The sequence below is a fragment of the Solenopsis invicta genome, chromosome 5 (assembly GCF_016802725.1).
Source record: "Solenopsis invicta isolate M01_SB chromosome 5, UNIL_Sinv_3.0, whole genome shotgun sequence".
Taxonomy (NCBI): domain Eukaryota; kingdom Metazoa; phylum Arthropoda; class Insecta; order Hymenoptera; family Formicidae; genus Solenopsis; species Solenopsis invicta.
This window is the reverse complement of record NC_052668.1, coordinates 346,730-359,189: the sequence shown is the minus strand read 5'-3', so window position 1 is coordinate 359,189 and position 12,460 is coordinate 346,730. Positions and strand designations below refer to the sequence as shown.

Below are 12,460 nucleotides of genomic sequence, written 5' to 3'. Positions count from 1 at the left end.
CGTCAAAATGTCCTTAAAGTCCATAAAGTCACCGATCGATTTGCTCGTGCGTTTCGACCTACTGAGGCAAACCGTGATCCACTGGCCTGATTACGATGGCCGCTGTGGATCGGTAATTATGCGCGGACACCCGCGCAAAACGTGCGGCGTAGCGACGGCGTCCCACGTGGAGAACAGAATGACCCATTGTGAGGCTGTTCGAAAGGTCTGTTCGATCGAAACGATCTCATTTCCCACCAGTTGTCTTCTCGCACATATTCAGATAACGCAACTGGAAATATTCGTTTACTCGACTAATAGAAGACACGGGATATCAATGTTTCGCGATTGCTGCCACCGCATTGTTCGACTGGGAAAAAGAAAAAGTTGTCGACCTGACTAAATTTTTCGACTTCTTTAAATTTCTTCAGTTCACGCGTTCATGTATGTAAGCGAAATGTAGTCATTGTAATACCAAATCTGCGAATCTGTTCACTGAGAAGAAATGGAATTAAATTGAAAATTTCTTCAGTTTAAATATGCAATTACTTAATCTAATTCAATTTTTTCTCAGTGAAAACACAGCAGTGTCTGTTTCAAAACAGACTTGCAAACTTGCAAGGATTTCAAAAGGGATTCCACGATTGCGCGATTAATACACCATACCAGAAACGTACACGCGCTGCCCCGCTCGAGATCTTAAACTCACTCACTATCAAACACTGCTGATTACCTGTAACGGGAAAGTTGCTTTCTGGCAACATGAACGTATCGTTCCTTGATGACGAGTCCTCTTCTTGAAAAAGATCGCGGCCGATAATTGTCTTCACACGCCGCGGACGTTTCCTAACGTTTACGTTAATCGAACGATTTTCACGCACGATCGATTTCTCGTCAAACTGAATGGCACGACGGTCATTGTTGAACACGAGCGATCGCACAAATCACAGGGCACGATTAATCACGGCTTCTTCCGAGCCGTTCAATGCATCGCGATCGCCCACGCAATCAGCTCTGACTCGCGTGATCCCTCGGCAAGCGGAATATCGAATGTTTCGAAGGCAAGACTGGGAGATACAAAAAGAAGGAGGAAAATGTGAGCACGTGGATGAACTTTCACCTGGTTAAAAAGAAGAAGGAACTGTATCGATCGCGATCTATCGATCGCGAGAGAAGTAGGAAGGCGGCGAGCAAATAGGTGAAAAAAGGGAGCGGAGAGAAGAAAATGGGACCGCGACTGAACGGAGCGGAGTGTTTTGAAGCACTTTTGGCACTGTTACGAGCGAGAGTGAAGTGGACAAGCGACAACTCCACCGAGAGCAACGTCTACATCTCCGTCGAAGGAGGACGGGGGGAGAGGAAACGTCGACGACGAAGACGACAACCGCGACAACGACCAACCCTCCGCGGGCCAAGAAGAGCGCGAGCGGAGGCGCGGGCGTATATTCTCGATTTGGGCGGATGGAAATCTGAGATTGCTCCATATTGGGCTGTGCGCCACGGAGGTGCTCTGTAATAGCAGAACCCGACTTCTTCCCTCTCTTTCGCGCCCCTCAGTGTCTCTCTTCTTCTTCCTTCCCTTCTTCTATTGCTACTACTACTACTACTACTTCTTCTTCTTCTTCTTCTTCTTCTTCTTCTTCTTCTTCTTCTCCCTCTTTCGTATTCCCTCCCGTTCTCACTTTGACGTATAAACGTGTGCATGTGTGCTTGAACGCCCATCTCTATTTTTCTCTCTTTAGTTTGTCTTTCTCGTACCTCCTCTTTCTTCCCTTCTTCTCTCTCTCTCTCTCTTTCTATGCATGATGAGACCAACGAGGGTATATTTAACCCCGCGAACCACGAACGAGGAATCGAGCCGCGCACAAGCCACTTCTCGTACTTTGGTCCTCCTCTTTTTCTTCGTTCCTCGTTTCGACCACTCGCGATACGAATAATCGAAGGAACTTCTCTTAGCAGTCGCTAAACTCCCGCCTTCCTTCTCTTTCACCCCCTTCCTTTCTCTCTCTCTCTCTTTCTCTCCTTCTTATCGCTTCAGATATTTATTTTTCTGTTAAGTTTAACGAACTTAAGATGTTGTGTCTTCGAAAAATAATTGACATAAATTGTCTCATTTAAAAAATTAAAAAAAAGTTTTATTTTAGGATATTTTGGTTAACGGATTGATAAGTTCCCCATTATTAAAACTTAAATTATATTTTACTTAAAGTTAATGCATAGATGTCATAAATAATAACGATTCCATTAAGTATTACCTACTTATTAAATAAGTAACGTTATAAATCTGTGATATTAAAGCCATGATCTCCACGGTAAATTTGATACAGAGTGTATCGCAAGCATTGTAATCGTGATAAATCTTAGAGGTACAATTATTCTACAGCACTCTTTGGAGTAGAAAAAAGGGGGGATAAGATAGCGATCTTAAAGCGATATTTTAGTCTAGAGGGAGCAAAAATAGTTTATTTTTAGAAATTTTTTAAAGAGAACTCTTACACATTTACTGGTATATATTTAACAAATATCAACAAATTTTTGTGTGAGTAAATGTTCATTAATTTTTATGTTATGTTTTAGTAACAACACATTCAAGTCGACACGAGTTTTCAAAAACTACTGAAGCTATCGACTGTTGCATAGAACACATTTTGTGTAAAACACACTCTTTAAGTCTAAATCAGTGGAATTTTACTGATCTTTTTGCTATACTTATAACAGTATCATCAGTGACTATTCAGTGTTTTTCAGTAATTTTGATTAAAATTACTGAAGGGGGGGTACTTTCACTGACCAAAGTGTATTGTCACTGAAAAACAGTGCATATATCACTGAATGAAATAACTATATCACTGAAAACAGACTATTCACTACCTTTTTTTGAACAATACACTGATTCCAATTTAGAGAGCATACCTATATCTGCTTATCATTCAAACTAAAATTAATACAAAAATTTACAATTTATTAAAATGACACGGTTTTAATAAAACAAGTATAATTTTTCTTAACATATTTATTGAATTTAATATGAAAAAATAATATTAAAATTTATAAATAATATACGATAATATTAGAGAAAGTGACAAATAAATATTTTACAGTAGTAGAGAGAGATATTTTGACCGTTGCTGTATCAATACGAATTGAACAAGAATGCCTTTTACGGTCGCAGCTAGGTCTTCGTGCTTGTATTGTTTATGTGATTTTATATACTTTCCTCAAGTTCAATGAACTGCGCGCCGAATTAATTTTCAGTCACAACGCAATTCTAAATTAAACAAGATTAAGTAATATTACGTATTATTAAATATTAATCCTTTTTCCCCCAGACAAAACTGTAAAGAAATATTTTACATATAAACAAAAACTTATGTCGATTGTTTCAATAATTTCTGAGAAATGATGTCAACTGACTCGAAAAATGTGTTTTTACATTTACATAAAATAAAATTTCATAGACATAGCTACTCTAACATTTGAAAAAAAAAACAGTTAAAGTAAAAAATGTTTTAATTTAGATTTTTAAGAATGTGTTAATTGTCATTTTGTCGCCATGTGCGGATCATTTTTATTGTTTTTATTTATTTAATATAAATATTGCAATACGAAAAATAAAAAATATTAACACGTTACTATATATGTTTTCAGCTATATTATCAGTTTTGAGGAAAATAGTTAAAACAAAAAATAGTAATAAAAATGTTTATTTAAAGAATATATAAAAAAACTATTTAAAATATTTTGTAGAGTAAATATAAAACGCAACTAGTTTATTAACTTATATACATATATATATATATATATATATATATATATATATATATATATATATATATATATATATATATATTTAAAATGATGTATTTATTTTACATTTCAATTTGTCATAAAAAAATAAGTTTTCACTGTTTGCTTATTTATTACTTTTTAAAAGTTTGAAATAAAAAATAATAATACTAAAATAAAAAACAACACATGTTTTATGAATAGATAGCTGTAATCTAGGTACTTGGAAAACAATGACAAGTGAGTTTATTTTAAAATTTGTTTATAAAAAAATAAATATTTTTTATACGTATATCCTTAAATATACTTCTATTGAATTTATTTAAATAGAAATATTTTTCTCCACCACTGTAACATTATATCATAATTTTATAAAGAAAACAAAAACTATTTACTATAATTATGTCATTTCTTTATAAACAAATGTTAAAAACTACATATGGGTGTATCCAAAACATATTTCTCATTACATTATTTATATTTGTTCTACAGATTTCAATAAAATTATTAATGATTTTGACTGAACGCACAAATGCGCAATAGTGCACATTAAAGCCATGTACAAATCGATATAAAGATACGTGATATGTAATATAGTATGTCACTTTTACACTTAAGTTAAATTGATGTACAGCGGCTTTTACGTGTACCAATGCATACTAATCCAATCGTATTCGCTATAATAGAGACTGTTTATTATCATATAAAGTCTTTAATAAGTTGAGCAGCTCGTTATTTGTTATTAGCTTATTGTTAAAAAAATTAGCAATTCGTTATCTTACCCCTCTACATTGTTTTCCGTTTCACCGTTAGAGTAAAGATAGAATAAACGGCTTGGAATAAATGGCTTCATTAACCGATGCGAATGCGAACCCGAAAGAAATCGTTTTCGGGACATCTCGCAATATCACTCAGCTACATCGAATCGCTTATCGCACGTGCATTCCGAATAACAGCCGGCGGGACCGACGCATCGACATTCGCGCGGCCAACGGCACCAGGACGATAAGTGAGCTAACGAAGGAACGGAGTAATCCGGCATAACGCGTTATCTCCCGTTTAATGAGCCTCGAAGGCTCTCCTCTCTGTTGCCGGAGCAGGAGACTTCAGGTTTCCCACAGTGGCTACGCCGCCGCACCGGATGACGCCCGGTGCTCCAGGGCCTTCCTCGTGCACCCCGTCCATCTCGTAATGTACGTAATTTATTGCGCGTCTGCGTTGCACAAAGTGGCAAATGCATTTCGACCGCCGGATCATTGCCATATACATCCCGACGCGATTTAACGCAACTCGAAGGAAGTACACTGCAGACCTGGGATTCAGGCGCGCACACGAAAAGGCGCGGACTATATTAATGAGAATGTTAAAAGTGGAGCGAAAAGTTTGATAAGAGGCTATTTAGTACTTTCCCGGAACTGTTTATACATCTCTCTTTTTAATGCGTACGCTTTCAAAGATTTAAATTATAACCTTCTGTAAGATAATCGCCCGTGGTTAAATCAATTTTAGATAAAAAAAGTATCGTATGCGAACGTTCGATTTCTCTAATAGGTATTAACATTAACACCATGGCACGCCTTCACTGAAAAAAATAATCTGATTATATTAACAAAACTTGTATGATTGAGTGTTTCTGGTGAAACCAAGCAGAATTTCTGGTTGTTATATTTGTAATAGGACTCTATTTATTATAATTAGAACATTTGATAAATTTTACAAGAATCTGGTAATTCTTACAAGATTTCTGATTCGTCTGTCTTTGTTACAGACGTGTTGGTTGAATCTAACAGATTTCTACAATAAATGACGCAACAAGACTCTTTTTCCAGTATTATAAATGAAAGTAGACTATATTTAAAATAGAAAAAGGATAAAATTTTGTGATACTTTTAAATAAAAGTATTTTTAGTGCATTAAACAAAAACATTGAAGGCTTTCCTACAAAAATCAAACAAATCTATTTCATTTAATCTGGTTTGTAACGCCAAATCATTCTCTCTTAATAGTGTGTATACTATACTTTTATGCCGACAATAATTAAACAAAACAAAAAATATAATAAGATATTAAATGTAAAATTTCCATAAAAACCAAACGCAAATTTAGAGATTTTTTTCAATAGATTCCTCAAAATATTGATCAAAGTCTAACAACTTTATTCTATATATTTATAATTTATTGTTCTATATATGTCTAAAGAAAAATTATCATATTTGTATACAAAAAAAATATAAAAGTAAATTTTTATTAAAAGTAATTCATAAAATTTTGTAAATAAAAAAATTGTTATTTTACATTTTAAATAATACTTTTTTTTCCTTTATTATTATTAATGTTATAAAAAATGAAAATATAAAATATAAAATAAATTGATGGTAAATAAAAAATTCCCGTAAGAACCAAATAAGTTCAAAAATTTTATTTTCTTATTTTTTAAATACGAGTATGTAAATTTTCAAAATATTCATCAAAAATCTAAATATAAAAGCTATGTTTTCATATTTATTATATACAAAGAAAAAATACATTTATACAATCAACGGCTTAATGATGAAAAGATTTTTGTTTTTTGAAAATTTAATTTTTGAATTTGTTTGGTTAAAGAATTTTTTAATTATATATAATACTGAGAAAAGTGTTTGGTACTTGTGACTGTAATTACATGACAAAATAATTGTGATTAGAAGCTCCACTTTTACAGTTACATTACTGCTATAACATAATAGTCTCTTTATGTTTAGATCTCTACTATTTAATATAAATTCTACTATTTAAAATTATTTAATTTTAAAAAGAAGTTTTACTATATATTATGATAAATAATATACTATAAATTTTAAATATTATAATAAAATATTAACTGAATATGACATAGATCAAATATCAAATTGACGATGAAAATAAAATAAACATTTCTATATACTTAATAAATTGAATCACAATTAACTAATGTAACTTCTTTTTACTATTTTTACAATCGTTTACTATTTACGTAACAACGATAACTAAAAACTGTAAGTTGCATGGTTAAAATAATTATAAATATATAGCTGATATCGAAAATAATAATGGATTATAGTTAAATTATGGTAGTTGCAACCATTTTTTTCTTTCAGTGTAGAATATGAATATAGATAAATGCATTCAATTATTCATTATTTTACAAAAAAAACCCGATGAAATAACATTTATTAAATTGTTTTGATGAAATCTTTATAATCTACAATTATGTATATTTATAAAATATTTAAAAGTATTAGCCTTTTATAAATTACAGGTAATTGTTTGCGCAATTAATTTCGAAATAGTGTTTCGGCAAAATTACAATAACATGATATATTATTTTAATAAATAGTATACATGCAAAATTAAATTTAGAAAAAAATTGTTCAATTATTGAAAAGAATATTTTAACTGTATTGTGTATAAAATATTTAAAATTTTTAAAAACATAATTATTCTACATATATGTTTACTGAAAAGTAATTATTTCTAAATTTTAATGCAGAAATGCTCCAACGTGAAATATAATATTACATATTCAACATGGCAACGGCATTTATTTTAAATAAATAATAAAACGGTTTTTGAAGTAATTGTAAAATAAAATATATAATTTAGCTCATATTTAAAAAGCAAAACGTATGGGTCAATAGACCGAGATAAACGAGCAAAAGAATGTTAACAATTAAAAAGCAAAACGATTCGATTTTACCTCTTTAGTCTCAATACAAAAATTATTGTTACAAAATTGTAAAATATTTATACCTCAAACTTAGATTTGTCTAATTTTTGACAAATATTATTTAGAAATTTTACTCCGGCAAAACTGCTGCGTTACATCGTACCATCCTATCGCAATTGTTGCGAAATTTTTGTCAAATCACGCCATTATTGTGCAATATTTGTATCATGTGCTTATCGGGGAAATGAGAAGAACTTATGGAAAGCATTGTTCAATTTTATCTTGTAACGCGGTTTTTGCTCCTAGAACACATCGTGTCGTCCCCAACGTACTCGTTTAACGAAAATTCAAGAGATTACTGTTCCTTCGCGGCGTTCTGGGAACTAACGTTACTAAAAATACCATTACTGTTGTGCCGTAAGAACGACGTATTGTCGGCAAGAGCGCGGTTCGATCGCGGGGATTTAAACGCCATTCCACGAACGCGTCGGATAAAATGCGCGAGCTGGCGGAACGCGGAGTTGAAAGTAGTTGTTGACATATCGCTGCCAGGTATTGGGACACATCGGGCAAGTAGGCGGGGTGGTTTAACCTATACAGGATATAATATACGCCTCCGCAGAATCGACGGAGATGACAGTCGCATAAAATATCAACGCGTATCGTCCATGCGCGATGCGGAGAGAATCTCGATACAATGGGCTACGTAAGGCTCCAACTGGCCGACCGCGTCTGCCATTTAAAACTTAACGCTTAGACATTGATTTTGTATTAGCCGGCGTATAATCATCAACAGTGTAAATGCCAGCTGTCCGTCTTGCGTAACGCGACCCAGATACGTCTGGGAACAGCCACCTGATTCTCGACGCGCGAGCGGAAGTACGCTCCGACGACGCTGACGAAATGTGTTGCCGCGCGTGGGTGACAATTTTGGTGCTAAGCGTTAGTTACCATAGACGTCGAGGGCGAGAGCTTCATCGGTCGTTCGTGTGAACGCGAATCGTAGAGACGTTGAAGGATATTTGTCAAACGGTGAAGAAAACACAGAAAAAAATTTTATGGAAATTAACAGTTATTGTCTCATATACATACAGTGTAAATAAATGTGAAATATTCTGAGGACGTATTGATCATACAATAAAAAAAGTTCATATAAATGCGTCTAGATACGTTTTAGTTTGTGAGATAAAAATAATGTCATTGTGAAACATTTTGAAATATGGAATATCTTGGAAACGAAGTAATTAAGATAAGAGGAATCTTATTGAAACAAAAGAATATCTTAAAAACCAAGCTATTAAAGTTGTGTCGAAATATGCCAGAATAAAGCTAAAATGTCTCGTAAACTACTGATTTTATACTTTTCTTATACCTCTACTTTTATATGCAGAATGACTGGATGAATCATACTATGTAAAAAAATCATACAACTCGATATTATTAAAACATAAAACCTTGAAAAATCGATACTTTCAAGAATTAGTTTTGTCCCTCTTCAGACCATACAATTATTGTGTAAAAATATATTTTTGTCAATTGTTTTGTTTTAAATATGTTGCAATGTTTCACAATAAAATTTCCTCCTACCTCAAAAACTAAGCGTTCCTAGATCCTAATATAAACTCTTTTTCATGTTTGAGGACAATGTATGTTTCAAAAATGTTGGACACTCATTAATTTACATCCTGTATAAGCAGAAATACAAAATCTTTAAATGATTTAAATCTCAAATTTTAGCAAAATATTGTGTTTTTCTATAACTATACTTATCTGTAGAGCACACAATATTATTGTTTTGGTAATAAAAAAGTTCTAATTCTCACTTTGAAGATATTATTTCTTATCCAATGTTTCTTTCCTCACAAAAATTATGATTAAATAAAAATGAATGTACTTTCTTGATGTGTGTGAAATTTGATGGATACATTTTCCTTGATGAACGATACAAAATTTTAAATTCTAAGCAAGTTACGTTTCCTTGAGCTTATCAAATTCTTTAAAAATTTTATATTTTTTTACTTTATAAGACAATGATATTGATATAATACTAATTTTGTTCTATGTGCAAGCGCGAAAAATTCCGGCTTTCCAAATCGATAATTAAATCGATACTCATTTTTCGGATCTTTCGATTTGATTCTTTATTCAAAAGAAGATCGACACTTTATCGACACTGTACTACTGATGTTGACATCTACGGTAAAAAAATAAAATATTAACTCTCTCTTGACTAAACTAAATAAATGAAATAGTTGAAATTCAGTTTAAGCATTTAACTTAAATACATGAATATTTGAACTAAAGAAATTTCATCACATTGAAAAATTTAGTCAATTTAACAACTTTTTTTTCTCAGTGTGTAGATGTATACTTATTGATTTGTTATACAGAAGATATCATATAAGTATTGACCAATTATTGATGATTGATTGATATCTAGTAGATATTTTCAAAATCTCATACAGTGAAACGTCACTCTAAGATAGTGAAAATTGAGCGTGTATAATTTTTCGAGTGATTTTTCGCTACGAGATTTAAAGAGTATCATATTCAAGTTCAGTCGGTATATGAAAATGTTGATTCCACTTCGGTATGTCGTTGATGATGACTACACCATCGACAACCATATATAATAATATTTTCCAGATATCGTAATAAAATCTTCGAAATATCAAATTAATTATTGATTTGTATACGATCTCATATTTGATTTTAATATGATACTAGATTCTTCATCGATTTGTAAACCTGAACTGGAAGACCGCGTTATATATCCTGGAAATGCATAATAAAACGATTAATCCTTGATGACGATACACAGATTATGCTCGTGGAATATCACTGCGATGATAAAATCAGCAATCAAAAACGAATGCTCCATTGATTATTAGCAATTAACAAGGTTGAGAAAGAAAGTCCCAATTTGACCGAACGATTGGAACTTGAATGTCCGACGATAATAACTTTCCCAAGTTTATCCCAAACTTCGTCCTCCTCGAAATGCATCTTCCAGTAACCAGCATCATCTTTAACATCGCTGCTTTTATAGGGTCGTTAATCACTGTCATTGCGTTCGTAGTAGGCGATAAATAATTACAAAATACGCAGCTCGATCTCGCTGCATAATGTGAGAGCCCCGACACCTGCGAGAGTGCCTTCGAAGGCGCGCACGTTGTTGGCTTTCGAAATATGAACGCGAAGTAATGTGATTCAGCTAAAAGTGAAGACTAGTGCAGTCCTCGTGGAGTCATTTGAAGAAGAGAAAACGAGAAAGAGATTTCTCGAGGCGATGATGGGCCACCTTACAGCTAGTCCAATTGGATCGCCCACGTGGTAGAAATCTGAAAGGAGGAATATGAGGCTGTCTACTGATACCGTTATTTGCCTAATGTTCTTTTCCATATAAATTGTTTGATAAACGTCGCCTTTAATTTGGCAATGGGGCAACTCGCAAGTAACACTGTGGGCGTTTCTTATCAAGAGAGAGAGAGAGAGAGAGAGAAAGGTACGTTTGCGTTTAAATTTATTCCTAAATCGTTCCCCACTGATTAAGATTTGATAAATGTGAAGTCGTTTTAGAGACACGTGTTCTCCTATCTCACATCAATCTACTGGCTCTGTAACTACGAATTTGTAAGTATAGAACCAAGCTTTCTTCTAAAAATTATAGATATTCATAATTTTTGACATAATATAATATAATATAAAATTTCATGATAATGAAAAACTATAAACAAAAAAGTAGAAAATAGAAACAGTAAAACAAAAGAGAAAGCAATCATATTCTTTAGACAATTTCGAGCATGTTACAGTAAAATTTTAGTTTAAATCTTATTTTTAGTTACAAATATACATGTATATGCTCTTCGATAATGAATCCAAAAAGTATAACAAATAATTTTGTCGACATTTTCATTGAAAAAAGCTGTTATTAAATTGATCTATGGATAGACAAAAATAATATCAAAATTAATGTATTCTGTTTCACATGTGTCGTGTTTCGTATGTAAGTAAGAAAGTAACATAAGCAGGAAATTACATTCTTGCTAATATGGGTATCCCTCTACTTACGACGAAATTGCATACCAAAACTCGATCGTAAATTCAATTGATCGTAAATAGATAACATTTATATTTCATATAAATGAAACATTATTTATGCAAAATAATTATTTCATTATTGAAAACAATTAGACTTTTATTTAAGAAATGACAAAACAAATTTATTTAAAGATTATAATTAAGATTATAATTTTTAATAATAGTATTATTGCAATATTTACTGCTGTAAAATTAATATTTAACTTGAACACGGATTAAGTTCAACAAATGATTAAAAAGCAATATTATTCTTTATTAAAATATAACTCTTAAAATAACATTTGGCTTTATAAAAATTAATTAATACTTAGTTTAGATTACTACATTGAAAAAAATGATCTGATTATATTAACAAATCGTGTATGATTGAGTGTTTCTGATGAAACCAAGCAGAATTTCCGATTATTATAATAGGAATCTGGTTAATATAATCAGAACATGTGATAAATTTTGCTAGAATCTGATAATTCCTACAAGATTTCTGATTCGTCCGCTTTTGTACAGACGTATTGGTTGAATCTACCAGATTTCTAAATGATGCAACAAGACTCTTTTTCCAGTGTAGTTAATAAGTGCTTAATCAGCGCGTCGATATAATGTATTATAATTGATTTTAGTCAATAACATGCTCGTAAGTTTGAAAACTCATTAGTCAAAATAGTCGTAAATAGAAAGACATTTGCATGAAGCAATGATGAAAGCTATAATACATAATTTAATTTTCTTTGAAAAATTTAATAACTTCTAATTTCAGTAAAATATTTTATATTTTTATTTCAATATTACAGAATACGATTATTTTTAATAATAATAATAATATTACACAATTTTATTAATTCTCTTAGAGAAAATAAAAATTGTATAGAAGATATTACTATTTAAAGATTTTTAGGTAAGATAATTTTTCTT

The 12,460-nt window shown here is 31.8% G+C and overlaps 1 protein-coding gene across 2 annotated transcripts in view; it reads right to left on the bottom strand.

The window, feature by feature from the left end:
• LOC105197599 overlaps positions 1-12,460 on the bottom strand; it is an 80,360-nt gene that overhangs the window by 16,377 nt on the left and 51,523 nt on the right. Inside the window, exon 1 of one of the 2 annotated variants that reach the window (XM_011164058.3) lies at positions 713-1,267. The exons of the other annotated variant lie outside the window; for it this stretch is intronic. Coding sequence (XP_011162360.1) covers positions 713-743 — 31 coding nt within the window. The 5' untranslated portion in view covers positions 744-1,267. Of the gene's footprint in view, positions 1-712; positions 1,268-12,460 lie in introns of those variants that run through there. 2 annotated transcript variants of the gene reach the window in all.